At 39.2% G+C, this 16,552-nt stretch overlaps 1 protein-coding gene and 1 non-coding gene across 2 annotated transcripts; one reads left to right on the plus strand and one right to left on the minus strand.

Moving 5' to 3' along the window:
- Positions 1-757: 757 nt before the first annotated feature.
- On the minus strand, positions 758-1,711 carry LOC130025012 (olfactory receptor 52N4-like). Its single transcript, XM_056115824.1, has one exon. The coding sequence runs from the start codon at positions 1,709-1,711 to the stop codon at positions 758-760; it is 954 nt and encodes a 317-aa protein (XP_055971799.1).
- Positions 1,712-15,278: 13,567 nt separating this feature from the next.
- LOC130025608 (U6 spliceosomal RNA) lies at positions 15,279-15,387 on the plus strand. The gene has a single exon (XR_008792742.1). It is a non-coding gene; the product is annotated as a U6 spliceosomal RNA (small nuclear RNA).
- Positions 15,388-16,552: the final 1,165 nt, after the last annotated feature.

Here is a 16,552-nt window from a genome sequence, read left to right on the forward strand (position 1 = left end):
GCCAAGAAAATCAGAAATATAGAAAATAAATAAAACAAGAGTTAAAACAAAAATTATCTTGTGCAATAAATAACTCATGTCTATGTGTCTGGAACTTAAAATTAATAAATAAAGGAGTTATCAGTACACTCATGAAAAATAATACTATAGGAGTAGTCATAGTCACCAATGTTTATCTGAAAAACAGACTAAAAAGTTCATGAAATAAAGAAATCAAGTTTTTTCTATAACATAGGAGTCAGGTGGGAAATTAATATTTCAAAGGACCTCTAATAAACTTGAAATTTAAAAGTATCTTCATAGCTTGCTACTCCTCTTTCTGTGAAGGCAAAGTTTTGTTGATTAAAAACAAGACTATTTATTCTCACTTATAGGCTTTCATTGTCCTGGTGGTGGGAAGTGGCCCATGTTCTCACAAGTTCAAAATAAGTAACTGGTTTCTCCTTGAATTGTATCCAGGTCTACCAAAGTCTAATTTCTTTGTAATTTCCTGATTAATCTCGTTAATGCAAGCAAATAATAAACCTTGAGGAGAAAAGTCTTTAGAACATTACTTACTGATTGATTTTTGGGATACTCCAGTCTTTCTACTTTCTATGTTCATATCTAAACACATGAGCCTCAGAAGAAATTTTGTAATGTTCATACACTTCAAGATAACTCCATTTGCTTTCTCTTCACTGTTCCCACCAGGCAAATGATATGAGCTGTGGAGTTCCCACTCCTTCAAGGAGGATTAATCTGACGAGAACTACATTCAGGTGGGATCAACCCTCTTGGAACTTAGAATTTTGAATAGCCGTTCCCGGATCTGCTTGGTCTTGACTCCATAGACAATGGGGTCCAGTGCTGGTGGAAAAAGCAAGTAAAGATTGGCAATGATGACCTTGGCAGCAGATGCCGTGGGTGGCCCAAAACGCTGCATGACAACAGAAAGAAAACCCGGTCCATAGAAAAAGATGATGACACAAACATGAGCTGTACATGTGCTTGCTGCTTTAGCACGTGCCTCGGGTGAAGGAAAATGAATCACAGTCTTCACAATCTGTCCATAAGAGTAAGCAATAAATGCCACATCCCCCACGCCGAGGAATATTGCCACAGCAAAGGCATAGAGATTATCCACAGTGGTGGTTCCACAGGCCAACTTCACCACTGCCATATGTTCACAGTAAGTATAAGCAATTGTGTGGGAGCCACAGTAGGGTAATCGGTGGGCCAGACTTGGAAAGGAGATGGTTAATCCCACACCTCGAAGGAACACCAGGCCTCCAATCTTGGCAACAATAACTGGAGTAAGAATGGTTGCATAACGCAGTGGGTTACAGATGGCCACAAAGCGATCCAGGGCCATGGCCACCAGAACTCCTGACTCCATAGCAGAGAATGCATGGATGAAGAACATCTGGGAAAGACAGAAATGGGAGCTGATGGAAGTAGCATCAAACCAGAAGATGGCCAGCATCTTGGGTAGAGTGGAAAGAGAGAGGATCAGGTCAACAAAGGAAAGCATTGCAAGAAAAAAAAACATGGGCTGGTGAAGGCTGCGTTCTGTCCAGATGAGAAAAAGAAGAACACCGTTTCCAGTGACAGCCAGGAAGAACATGAAGCAGAAGGGAAGTGATATCCAAATGTGAGCTGCTGTCAGTCCTGGAATGCCAGCCAAGAAGAATGTATGTGGAAAGAGATGAGAATTATTAGAAAGAATCATGATGAACATCTCACATAGAAGAATGAACAGCCACTGCAAAGAAGAACAGGCAAGTTTACCACAGAGATAAAAGAGCAGTATGCTCAAACAACACTCTCCCTGCATATTTTTCAAAAAGAGTTTTCATAGAGAAAATACAGTTGCAACCCGATGTTCCTTGCAGCACAATCCACAATAACCAAATTCTGAAAACAACCCAAGTGTCCAAGAATAGATGACTGGATAAAGAAACTATAATACATATGCACAATGGAATATTACTCAGTCATGATAAAAATAAAATCATATAATTTGTTGGCACATGGAGAAACCTGTAGAGTATCATGCTGAGTGCATTTAGAGTGAGAGAGACTGACACAAAATGATCTCTCTTGTATGCAGATATAAAGAAACATAATGGTGAAATGGGCTGGAGCGTTAGCATAGCAGTAGGGCATTTGCCTTGCACGTGGCCAGCCCAGCTGAGCTGGGTTCGATTTCTCTGCCCCTCTCGGAGAGCCTGATAAGCTATCGAGAGTATTTCACCTGCACGGCAAAGGCTGGCAAGCTGCTCATGACTGTTAAATATGCCAAACACAGTAACAACAAGTCTCACAATGGAGACGTTACTGGGCTCACTTGAGCAAATCGATGAGCAATGGGAGGACAGTGCTACAGTGCTATACTTTCCTTTTCCTACAATGGTGAAATGACAAGTGCCCCAAAACAATATGAAACAAAGAAATTGAAACCTGGTATTTCACAGGAAACACAACTCTTGATCACAGGGGTAAAGGTTGTGGGGGAAGGGTACTGGGGAATAGGACAGGGAGGGTTTAATGATGATGGTGAAGGGAACCATACAACTGGGAGGAGGAAGTGTTGCTGAAAGGTGATAGTGCTATATATGAAATCCCTCCAGCAATAGTCATATAAACCACAATGCAAAAACATATTGTATATATATACACATACATATGTGTATATATTTTAAGTGCTTCTCACAGGAACAGACTTGAGGATGGGAGGCAAATGGGGGTGGTGAGGGAGCATTGGTGAAAGGAAGTGGACACTGGTGAAGGTATCAGTGTTGAAACATTGCATGTCTAAAACACAATCATGAATAATTTTATAATTTCATGATAACTAAATAAAAAAGGGGAGGAGACTATGACATAAACCAAAATTGAATTGGAAAAGATAGTTTCAGCAGAGTCAATATTTATGCAAATCTACAAAAAACACAAAAGGCATGTCAGCTGGCCCAATGGGAAATGCATTAGACAAGATCAGGATTCATATTCTAAATGAAAATATCCTGATACATCTGTGATCTGGAACAGTCCACACAGCCTCTTATACAAAATTGTACAGAATTCTAATTATAATTAAAAGTCTAATTGTACAGAAACATTAAATTAAAATCTTTCCCATTACACTAATTTCCCAGGTTCTTAATGTCAGTGCTCTATTTAATCAGAAATAACCTCACTGGTTCCACCATTTTAAATTACTACAATCCTGATGTTAGGAAAATCCTTTCAGATAAAAACATTATACTTCTCAAATCTTCACTTAGCTACTAATTTATTAAATAAATGGTCCCTGATGACTCCAGTACTAGTCAGGTTCCTCCCGAGACTAATTCTTAATCATTTCACAAAATCATACCTTGTTTTACTTCCCAATATTGCAATAGCTGTATGATTTCATGGTGATATTGTATACTCGTTGACAAAAATTCAGTTGCTGACTTCAGAAAGACTACAGGGGGTTAAGTTCTGGCATTCAATGCCAGATGGATCACTGGCACCATATAGTCCCCCAGCACCACCAGGAATAACCCCTGGAAATCACTGGATATGGCCCAAAAACAAGAATAAGAAAAAGAATAAAAAGAATTCAGTTGTTATGACCTAAAATGAAAAGAATTATTTTGCTAATAATATCATGCAACAGCCAAGGAATTTTAAATTAGAGCTACATTATTAAGAGCGAAGAAAATGGGGAGCTATTCCCTCCAAATTCATTTTTATATAATCACAAAAGGGGCATAAATTTCTTCTTATTCACAATACATACTATGCCCATTACAATCCTTTCATGGGTTACGGTCACGGTCCTCCAGTTATTCATTGATTTTCTCGAGCCGGCCCACGAGATCTCCATCGTGAGACTTGTTGTTACAGTGTTTGGCATAGCGAATGTGTCATGGGTAGCTTGCCAGGCTTTGCCAAGCGGGCAAGATACTCTCGGTAGCTTGCCGGGCTCTCCGAGAGAGGCGGAGGAGTCGAACCCGGCTTGGCCATGTTGGCTGCGTGCAAGGCCAATACCCTACCCGCTGTGCTATCGCTCCAGCCCTTCATGGGTTAGAAAGATGAAATCTAAGTAAATGACCAAGGGTCAGTTACTGTTTATTGATTGATTCAGATAAGAGTTCACACCCACTGATCCCTGAGCCAGGAAGATTATGTCTAGATAACCCTATCTTCATGACAGTAGTGACAGCTGCAATGCCCAGAAAAATATTCAGAGGCCTGAAGTTAAGGATGAGGCATGAAGAAATTTAACGAAGAAGAGCTAATAAGAATGAGTTAGGAATACTGTATGATTGAAATCCAATCATGAACAGCTTTGTAATGGTCTATCACAGTGATTCAATAAAAAAGTTTAAAAAATGATTTAGGAATTTACTGTCTCCCAATACTACCTAAACATCAGTACCAAAATCTTGCATGAAATCATAACACAAACACATAGACACATGTGAACATAAAAAACTTGGTTCAAGGATCTAACAGGGCTTAAAAAAATGTAGCTGCATTGATCTCACAATTTCTTTGATAATAAGTGACCTCTAAGCATGAGAGAAAGAAATCAAGTCTGCCCAAGAGTATAATCCAATAAAGAAGAAACACATATTTAAATTGGTCAAAAACATTTTGCATTTTTCTTAAGAGAAATAACATTATTACTGCCTATATATTCCATCAAAGTTCTTATAGAAACTGTGAGATGACTGTAGGAGTCAAAATGTCTGGAAGATGAGATATTTGAGTAAACCCACAGTTCTGGTTTCATGGAATAAATAAAATCTGCACCAGGAATTAAGAACCTTATTCAGGATCCTATATTGATCATAGGTAAGCATTGTAATTTTAAGCAATGCTTCTAATCATTTTCAACATCTAGCTTTGTCACATGAGATGGGTATGCTTCATCCTCCTTCTGAGTATCATTATAAGAATCAAATGCAATATGTGAAAAATTTTTAGTCGGATGCGAAAAAATCACTGTCACTGTCACTGTCATTCGGTTGTTCATCAATTTGCTTGAGCAGGCACCAGTAACATCTCCATTTGTCCCAGCCCTGAGATTTTAGCAGTATCTCCCTACTCATCCTTTCCAACGGTGCCATATTGGAGGCTCTTTCAGGGTCAGGGTAATGAGATCCATTGTTGTTATTGTTTTGGCATATCGAATACATCATGGGGAGCTTGCCAGGCTCTCCCGTGTGGGTGGGATACTCTCAGTAGCTTTCTGGGCTCTCCGAGAAGGACAAGTGAAAAAATAAACACCTATTATTACTAGTTACACTGAATTACAAGGCATAAATTATACAAGAGTAGATATCTTGTTCATAACAACAGAAACTTCAAAGATTCAAGACAATACATTTGATTTGATGAAAGTTTATAGATCAATGGATGAATGTTATTGTTACTATGTAGCAATCTTGAGCAACCTAGACAAAAATGCTTTATTCTCCCCTGTGTTATTTTATTCTGCCTTTCAAACAATATTATTCTCCTCAGTGCCATCAGGTTTCTATTGGATGGGAAGGAGGAGGGTGTCAAGAAATGAGGCTTGGATCAAAAAGATAGTACAGAGGTTAAGGGACCTATCTTGCACGTGGCTAGCTTGAGTTCAATCCCTGGTACAATACATGGTCTTTTGAGCACCTCCAGGATGTATTCTTGAGCTCAGAACCAGGAGTAAGCCTGGAATATTGAAGAGTAAGCCCGGAATCTTTCTTCAATAAGAAAGAAAGAAAGAAAGAAAGAAAGAAAGAAAGAAAGAAAGAAAGAAAGGAGGGAGAGAGGGAGGGAGGGAGGGAGGAAGGAAGGAAGAGAGGAAAGAAAGAAGAAAGAGTGAGAAAGAAAGAGAGATAAGAGAATGAGAGAGAAAGAAAGAGAGAAAGAAAGAGAAAGAGAGGAAGGAAGGAAGGAAGGAAGGAAGGAAGGAAAGAAGGAAGGAAGGAAGGGAGGAAGGGAGGGAGGGAGCTTCAGTGAAGAGTACAAATAGATGAATGACTATTAAGTCAGCTCCAGAAGGATGCTTGCCTACTTTCACACACCTAATCCCGCTTTTGCCTGTTTCATATACCACAAAAGGCCTAGATACCAATATTCTGTACTGGAAGTGTGCAGTATTTATAGTTTCATTAATTTTCCCTAAAGATACTGAACAGATTTTCATACTGGACAACTTGCCAGGTTATTTTCTGAGTGGACTCTTTATGCTTTGCCCTGCCTTAATTCTCCCCTTAGTCATTACTTACCACACCAAAAAGATGCACTGACTGACCTACAAAGGATGAAAAGTTAAGCTACAAATACAGGAACAGTGTATTTAATGGAAATGTTTTCAGGCATTTTCTGCAGGGATCCAAACTAAAGGACCCCCCACGCACCCACCCCATACCAATTAGTACTTCTTGTTGTTCTTCAAACAAAGATCTAACAAGATCTCTTTCTCTTATTGGGGCCTCAGGGAACATCTCCAGCAGGGAATATTTTGAATATTTTGAACAATACACTCCAGGGTGAAAGAAGGAGCCAAAGCCCTACAGCCATAAGCAAAGAGGTTTCCTACTAAGGAGAAACAGGGTCACCAGTTTCGACTAATCAAACAAGATTTGATTCATGAAGGGTTAGGAAAAAGACAAGGAGGGCGGGTAGTGCAGTACCATACAATATTACCAGGATAATCTTGTGTGACTTTATGTGAAACTATAAGAATAATGGACTAATGATTAAGAGCTCTTATGAGAACAGAGAAACTAGCGAGGAATAAGGCTGGAGAAAAATGGCAAGTATTTCCTGTATCTGAAATTAAAATCATAGGTATACGGTAAAGCCAAATTCAGCTGTATTGCCAAGCATATGAGAATTATTTCAGAATTCTTCCATTTGCCAATCAAATTATTTATAATTGACTGTCATCTCATCCACCAAAATCACTCCTACAAAGGGTGCCTTATAATCTCTGGCACAATTTCAAAAAAGTATGAAGAATCTAGACTTTTATTTGTTGAAAGGAAGTGAAGGAACTGGGGATATACACATTATACCCAAAGAAGAACACTTTGGGTGGTATGCATTACTCTTCATGGATTTTTCAAATTCAAAAATAAATATTCCATGGGGAAAATATGCTTTTTTGTGAATTCACAAAACAAAAAACATGTGTAAACTGATCACTCAAGACTCAGTCATACCTGAGTGTTTTTAGAATGTAATCTATGATTAAAATTTAGAATTATGAAGACAATAATTTAGAAATATGATTTAGAATTATAAAGACAGAAGTCAACACAGACTATATTGGAAGGGAATAACATTTGATTGCTTGGGCTGTCAGTACCCAAAATCAGGTTATACATTTAAAAGAGGCATGTTTTGAGGGTATTATCTAGAGGAAAGGAGAAAATTTGATCGGTTTTATTTAGGTAGAGCCAAGATTAAGAACACTAACATAAAGCACTCAATTTCCTGATATAAGAAGTTAAGCTTGGGGAAAAGAAAGATGGCGGCCGCATGGGAGCCTTGTGGAGAGCAGGTATGAGCCGGGGGTGGGGCATGACTGAAACCTCATGGGGGGGGGGAGGGGAGGGGAGGGTGGGAGGCGTTCCGGCCCGTCCTTCAAGCCCTACCGAGGTCACCAGTTGCCCCCCACGAGCGGCTCTCTGGCATGGCCACGACTCCAGAGCACAGAAACCAATCTCTTAATTATCTGACTTTTAGTAGAAATACTTCCAGGGTTAATAAGTAAAATAGCAGAAATCCAAAACCGACAACATTTAATTCTTGAACCCAGCTGTAGAAAGCAAATCATTTTACAACGCTTTTTCAGCATGTCTGATTTTGGGGGGGGGGTAAACTCTAAATAATATTGGTGCATCTTTTATCGAAACAATGAATCTAGTCAAAGTAGATAGAGTGTTAACTAGAACTCATCTGCCTCACAGGAATTGGGAGGGGTGGGAGGTGGGGTTCTATTGGGATTCGTGGTAAAAAATAAGTATTGGTAAAAGGAAATGTGTTTGATATTTACATGACTGAGACCTAAACCTGAAAGCTCTGTAACTTTTCCCACAGTGATTCAATAAATAAATAAATTATAAAAAAAAAGAAGTTAAGCTTGATAAAACTGAATTTATATGAAAGAGAGAATAGGTGATGTATAATATACCTAAAGTTGCATGTTATGCACCACTGTCCACTGTCCTCTCGTTGTTCATCGATTTGCTCGAGCAGGGCCAGTAACATCTCCATTGGAGACTTTGTTGTCACTGTGTTTGGCATCTCGAATACATCACGGGTAGCTTGCCAGGCTCTGCCATGTGGGCGAGATACTCTCGGTAGCTTGTCAGTCTCTTCGAGAGGGGCGGAGGAATTGAACTTGGGTCGGCCATGTTGGTTGCGTGCAAGGCAAACACCCTACCGCTGTGCTATCACTCCAGCCTTCGTGTTATGAGTGTTATGAATTTAAAAACATCAGCCTGGGCCATAGCAGAAGGTAGCATGTTTTCCTTGCATGCAAATGACTCGGGCTCAATCCCCCTCACCTCATATGGCTCCCAGAGTCATGACAGAAGTGATCCCTGAGCACAGAGCCGGTAGTAATTCTGAGAACACTAGGTTTGTTCCAAAATCATAGATATAAATGGTATGGAATATATGTATGTATATATGTGTGCGTATGTATATATATATATATATATATATATATATATATATATATACATGCCAGCCTGATCCCCATGTAGAGGAATAAGTTAATAAGAGGACCCAAAGAATAACACAAAGACCAAACCAAGAAGTGCTGAGGATGATGACTAATAGTTGAAACAGGAACTTGGACTCAGAAAACAAATTAATATTTTAGGACTAGGACACTAGATTATTGTTAATATGAACTACACTACTGAAGTTCTCAAATTCTAACCTAAAATAATAAATTCAATTAAATAATCAAAATATTGGGGCAAAGCCAAAGCTCTGAAATTAGTCAAAAGTCTTTAGTTCAATTGTATAACTGAAACTCAATCATAAATAATTTTGAAGCTGTATCTCATGGAGATTAAATTTTTTTAAAAGAGGCTTTAGTTGAAATTATTAAATATATATTCAGTTCCTCTTAAAATTGTGCAAAAAACATAGATGTTAAACAGTCAGTTCAATGATACATATTATTATTACTATTTTAATTTTTATTAAGGAAACACCATGAGGTACAGTTGTACCTCAAATTTTTGTACTTGGGTTTCAGTTATACAATGATCGAATACCCATCCCTCCACCAGTGCCTATTCTCCACCACCAATGATCCCAGTATCACTCCCATCCCCTCATCAATGGTACATATTAAGCTTAGGTAAATCGCTACCAAAAGAAAAGTAGAAATACCAGCAATGATGTGTGACTGCACCTCAGAGAAATAGAACTAACTGCGTTGGAGAGAAAAATATGCCTGTGGGATCAGGGAAGACTAAAAATGAAGTTATATCTTAGGAATGGGACACTAGATTATGTTAGAGACTAAAAGAGTTAAAGAGTGTTTCAATAGCACCCAAGAACACAACAAAATTCACTAAGTATGAAATTAATAACAGGCAAGAGATCAATGTTGAGGAAACAGAGAAGAGAAAGTTTGAGAGAACAGTTGTACCTAGACTGTAAAGGTATTAAGTAGTCTTCCAAACACAACATTACATGTTAATAATTGGTTAAGGAAGAGAAACAGGGCAGCAAGTGGGGTGGGGAGTTGTTTAAATAGGGCACTGACATTAATAGATTTGTTTTAAATAGATTTTATTCATGGTATTCTGTTGAGACGGAAGCGGTCATGGAAGCCCTAGCCAATCAGGGCGTACAAACTCAATACATCAGGATCCTTCGTGAGCTCTATTGCAGATTCACTACCAAGATCTCACCATTCTACAAAGAAGTAATCATCCATATCAAGAGAGGGGTTCGGCAGGGTGATACCATTTCACCAAAACTCTTCAGTGCCACCCTCGAGAACATCATGCGACGACTGGAATGGGAAAACATGGGAGTGAAGATAGATGGTCGGCAACTACACCACCTCCGCTTTGCTGATGACATCGTTCTAATAACACCAAACATCAGCCAAGTGGCACAAATGCTGAACGACTTTGACCGTGAATGTGGAAAGGTCGGACTACAACTGAATCTTACGAAGACAATGTTTATGAGAAACAGCCTTGTTCCTGACGCTCCATTCGCTCTCAATGGAACCACCATCTCCGAATGCAACAGTTATATATACCTAGGTCGAGAAATCAACATGATGAATGACCTGGCACCTGAGTTGCGCAGGAGGAAGAGAGCGGCTTGGAATGCCTTCAAGAGCATTGAAGAAATAACTAAAAGGACAAAGAACCTCCAGCTACGAGCACATCTCTTTGATTCCACTGGTCTTCCTGCATTAACATATGCCTCAGAGACCTGGACCCTACGAAAACAGGATGAGAACGCTATTCTGGTCTCTCAAAGAGGAATCGAAAGAACTATGCTTGGAATATCACGATTCACTCAAATGAGAGATAGAATCCGGAGTTCTGATCTTCATCAACGCTCAAGAATCAGGGATGCTGTCTCATTTGCCAAGACATCAAAAATCAGATGGGCTGGACACGTAATGAGGTTTACAGACAACCGCTTAACTAGAGCCATTACTGATTAGATTCCACGGGACATCAAAAGATCACGTGGACGCCCACCTATAAGATGGTCAGACTTCTTCGTCAAGACCCTAAATGATCGGTTTGAGGCTCTGCATGTTCCTAGAACGAATAGATACCATTGGGCTACGCTAGCACGCAACCGGGATGAATGGAGATGTTACTGGCACCTGCTCGAATAAATCGATGAATAACGGGGATTAAGTGATTAAGTGATTGATTCTGGGCATAGGAAGAAGGAAGTGATAGTGAGGGTAAGACTTGCTAAAATCATGGAAAGAAGTAGTGGTAATGAGGTCAATAGGAGAAAAATCAATTTAATACTTCCTAACAAACACTCTCCAGCATTGCAGACAGCCAACCCATGGAAGTGCAAGTCCCCTCTTGGCCAAGGTGACCCCCGAGCACCCAGATCAGAGGGGATCCTGGCAAATTTTAGGACTGTGCCAGAAATGGAACTTTAATTCTGCACAGGGCCCAATGCGGCCAACTCCCCCACAGGTACAGTGGTGGTGGGAGGCATGGCCTTCAGGGAAGTGGTGGGTCACAAGGCTGCAGTTATTTTTCCCTTTCCCAGAGCTTTAGACTCACATTTCAATCTCCATTACCTTATTCTGAGGACAGCCTGGCTATCCCAAACACATTAGGCCAATAGTCCACTAGCCGATTCCAATCTCACCAAAATAACAGAGAACACAAGAATCTGAACAAGCCTAATAGAAAAGAACACAACCCCTGAAGCTGCACTAGAGGCCTCACATAAGTCACATAGGAGCACCAAAGAGGAAGTTAGTATTCTAGAAGGGGAAAAAGGCTACCACCATTGACTGAGCTCATTCAGAATCCTTTCTCGCAGCGAGAGGGCGACACTAATAATGAACTGGAGGGTCCCACCTCCATACTACTACAGCAACATGAAGAAACAGCGCAAATCCCCACCATAAGGAGTGGATGAAGAAAAGAGGCCAGAAACCTCAGAAGCTAATATCCAAAAATAAAATCTCTCCAATAAAGAACTCAGAGATGAAATGTTGAGAATGTTCAATTAGCTCAAAGAAATGGTGGAAGAGGCACTCAGTAAATTAAAGGAGGATATGAAAGAAACAGTGGAATGGACAGCCAAAAAATACAGGAAGAAATGAGAGCAGAAATAAGAAAGTTACAAATAGAAGTGTCACTAGTAAAAGATTTGGTTGATAAAATTAAATGCTCAGTTGGTGCCCTCAACAGTAGAATAAAAACAGCCAAAGACAGAATCAGTGAGCTTGAAGATGAGCTGCATAAAGTATACATGGAACAACATGTAATGGGAAAAGACCTTAAAATAGTGCTAGGACAAATAGGAAACCTAGGGGATGGATTAAAGAGGAAAAACATACTCATTGCAGTAGCAGAAGGACAGGGAGACAACCCTAATTAAGTAGCAACAGTTTTAAAGATATCATTGTGGAGAAGTTCCCTGGAGAATCCAGGCATCCAGATCTAAGAAGCTAGAAGGGTACCAGCTAAAAGATACCCGAATAAAAAGACTCCAAACATATCATAATCAGAACAACGAATACCACAGGTAGAAACATAATACTTCAAGAAGCAAGGTCAAAGAAGGAAATCACATAGAAAGGAGCACCCCTTAGATTTAGAGCAGACTTATTAGAAAAAATCATCCGCGCCCAAAGACAATGGTGGGGTATAATGAAAAAATAAAATGAATGCCTCACCAAGAATACTTTATCTTGCAAAACTCTCACTCAAACTCAAGGAACGATACACTATTTCATGTATAAACAACAGCTCAAGAACTTTATAAACTAAAAATGAACCTTAAAAGAAGGACTTTAGGGGCAACTGTAAGACAATACAAACCTACGAACCCCTACAAGCACATCAAACCTCTACGGAAAGATGGCACAAAACCCATGACAATAATCTCTTTCAATGTCAATGGTCTAAATGCACCAATTAAGACACTGAGTGGAAAAATGGATTAAAAAACTGAATCCAACATTCTGCTGCCTACAAGAAACACATCTGAAAAGTCAGAACAAAACACAGACTCAAAGTCAAAGGATGCAAAATAATCTTTCAAGCAAACAACTCCTTCAAAAAAGCCGGGGTGACCATATTGGTATTTGACAACATATTTCAGGCTGAAAAAATTAGAAGGGACAGTGAAGACCATCTTTTAATAATCAAGGTATATGTACATCAGAAAGAAATCACACTTTTAAACATATGCACCCAATGAGGGGCCAGCCAAATGCTTAAAACTGCGAGTAGACTTCAAGGAGGACATTGATAGCAACACAATAGTAGTTAGAGAATTCAAAACTGCCTTACCACCTCTTGATATATCAAAGAGATTAAAACTCAACAAGAAATTACTAGCTTTGAAGAAAGAAAAGAAGAGATAGCTAATAGATGTATAGGGCTTTCCATTCCTCCAAAATAGAGTAGACATTCTTTTCCAGTGCACATGGAACCTTTTCCAAGATAGACCATGTGCTGGGCCACAAAACATACCTCAGTAGAATCAGGAAGTTAGAAATTGTATCAATTATCTTTTCTGACCATGATGCACTGAAGATAGAAATTAATAAAATGCAGAAACAGAGAATCAAATAAAATACTTGGACATTAAACAGCTCAATGATGAACAACAAGTGGGTCAGAGAGGAAATCAAGGAAGAAATCAAAAGATTCCTGGAAGCAAATGAGAATGAAGACACAAGCTACCAGAACTTGTGGGAAACAGCTAAAGTAGTGTTAAGGAGAAAATTTATAGTTCAGCAAGAGCTTCTCCTACATAAATAACTTGACATCACAGCATGAGATTTTAGAAAATAACCAACAAAGGGAAACCAAATCAAGCAGGAAGAAGGAAACAATAAAACTTAGAGCAGAAATTAACAACATGGAAACCCAAAAAACTATCTGAAAGATCAATGAAACCAAGAGCTTGTTCTTTGAGAAAATAAACAAGATTGACAAACCACTAGCAAGACTCACAATGAAAGAGAGAGAACCCAAATAAACCGAATCAGAAATTAAAAGGGGGGCATCACAACAGAAACCAAAGAAATTCAAAAGATAACCAGAGATTACTTGGAAAGTTTGTATGCCGTGAAACAAAAGAACCTAGAAGAAATGGATAAATTCCTGGATTCCTATAACCTCCCAACGCTGGTTCAAGAAGATTTGGAATTCCTGAATACACCTATTGCTATCAAGGAAATTGAAACAGTAATCAAAAGTCTTCCCAAAAACAAAAGCCCAGGTCCAGATGGATTCACTAGCGAATTCTTCCAAACATTTAAAGAGGATCTATTGCCAGTCTTTTCAAGCTTTTCCAAGAAATTGAAGAAACTGAAACTCTCCCAAACACTTTCTTTCTTTCTTTCTTTCTTTCTTTCTTTCTTTCTTTCTTTCTTTCTTTCTTTCTTTCTTTCTTTCTTTGCTTTTTGGGTCACACTCAGCAATGCTCAGGATTACTCCTGGCTCTACACACAGGAATTACCCCTGGCTGTGCTTGGGTGACCATATGGGATGCTGGGAATTGAAGCCGGGTCAGCCATATGCAGGGCAATTTGGCCCTACCACTGTACTATCACTCCAGCCCCTCTCCCAAACAGTTTCTATGAGGCACATATTACCATAATACCAAAAGCAGACAGAGACACCACAAAAAAAGAAAATTTACAGACTGATATCTCTGATGAACACGGATGCAAAGATTCTCAACAAAATATTAGCCAACAGAATCCAGCAACTCATCAAAAAGATCATACAACATGACCAAGTGGGATTTATCCCAGGGATGCAAGGATGGTTTAACATTCGAAAGTCAATCAATATAATCCATCATATCAATAAAAGAAAAGATAAAATTCATATGATCATATCAATAGATGCAGAGAGAAAGCATTTGACAAGATCCAGCACCTGTTTATGTTAAAAAATCTCAGCAAAATGGGCATCAAAGGAACTTTCCTCAATATAGTCAAAGCCATCTACCACAAGCCCACGGCAAGCATCATTCTCAATGGGGAAAAACTAAAAGCCTTCCTTCTAAGATCGGGCATAAGACAAGATTGCCTGCTTTTGCCACTCCTATTCAATATAGTACTGAAAGTACTGTCCATAGCAGTTAGGCAAGAAAAAGATAACAAGGGCATGCAGATAGGAAAGGAAGAATCAAACTATTTGCAGATGACATGATACAATATTTAGAAAATCCTAAAGATCCTACAAAGGCTCCTAGAAACAATAGGTTTATATAATAAAGTGACATCTTACAAAATCAGTATCAATAGTCCATGGCTTTCCTATATACATATAATGAAAGAGAAAAGAGACATTAAAAAAATTATGTTCACAATAGTGCCTCAAAAAATCAAGTACCTTGGAATCAGCTTAACTAAAAACATGAAAGACCTATACAAAGAAAACTACAAAAACATACTCCAAGAAATAAAAGAGGATACAGGAAATAGAGACACATCCCCTGCTAATGGATCAGAAGGATTAAAATTGTCAAAATGGAAATACTCCCTAAAGCATTTTACAGATTCAATGTGGTCCCTATAAGGATACCATGATGTGCTCGCTTTGGCAGCACATATAGTAAAATTGATATGATTTTAAAGAGAAGATTAGCATGGTACCTGCACAGGATGACATGCAAATTTGTGAAGCATTTCATATTTTTGAAAAGTACATGCTGTAGAGGTAAGCAGGAGATGGAGGGTAGAGGGTGATGGGAGGGAAATGGGAACACTGGTGCTGGGAAATGTACACTGGTGTAGGGGACGGGTGTTGGAATACTGTACAAATAAAATCCAATAATGAACAGATTTGTAAAAGATATATATGCATATAAATGTGTATATCTATGAAATACTCACATAAAAATGTATCATCCCTATAAAAAGGGCACCCATGATATTTTTCAAACAAATAGACAAAACACTCCTAAAATTCATATGGAACAATAAACCCCCATGAATAACTAAAGAAATCCTTGGGAAAGAGAAGATGGATGGAATCACATTCCCCAAATTCAAACTGTACTACAAAACAGTTGTAATTAAAATGGCAAGGTATTGGAATAGAAACAGACCAATGGAATAGAGTTGAATATTCTGAAACAGCTCTCAAGTATAGGATCATTTAATCTCTGATAAAGGAGCAAAAAAAAAGTGAAGTGGAGCAAGAAAAGCCTCTTTAACAAGTGGTGCTGGGAAAACTGGGCAGCTGCATGCAAAAAAAATGAATTTACACCTCTGTCTAATGCCAAGCACAATAGTCAGATCAAAATGGATTAAAGAGGACCCGTGAATGCCAGCCGCTGCCGGACACCAGCCTGGGGCACCTGCCTCCACTTCTGCAGTGAGCGCCAGCCCAAGTAGTTGCTGCCCCCCTCTCCCCCACAACAGGTTTGTGGACTTGCATCTGGACTGGCTGAGGGCGTGGCTTCCACTGTAGGGTGCATGGCCTCCTCAAAAGTGCGCATGGCTTTCTGTGTGAGAGTTATACTTCCCACTCCTAGCACTCTCGACGCACATCTCAACCTTCATCACTTAATTCTGTGGAAAACGTCCTGGCTACCTCAAACACAATAGAACAATAATCCACTGGTCTACTCCCATTCCAACAAAAAACCAGTGTACCCCAGAAGCTGTACAAACCCAATATAAAAGAGCACCTCCTCCAACGCTTCACTCATTGCTTATCATAAACCACAGAATAATATCTGAGAGGAAGGACATATTCTAGAAGGGGAGAAGGGTGACCACCATTGACCAACTTATTGATAATCCTTTCCCACAATAAGAGGGAACAGTGCTAGTGAATTTCAAGATTTTACCTCTGTA

The sequence above is a fragment of the Sorex fumeus genome, unplaced genomic scaffold (genome assembly GCF_029834395.1).
Source record: "Sorex fumeus unplaced genomic scaffold, SorFum_2.1 ptg000030l, whole genome shotgun sequence".
Classification (NCBI taxonomy): Eukaryota; Metazoa; Chordata; class Mammalia; order Eulipotyphla; family Soricidae; genus Sorex; species Sorex fumeus.

What these genes read in the sequence shown, in the direction of transcription:
- LOC130025012 (XM_056115824.1), bottom strand. Translation starts at nt 1,711, where the DNA reads ATGATTCTTTCTAATAATTCTCATCTCTTTCCACATACATTCTTCTTG.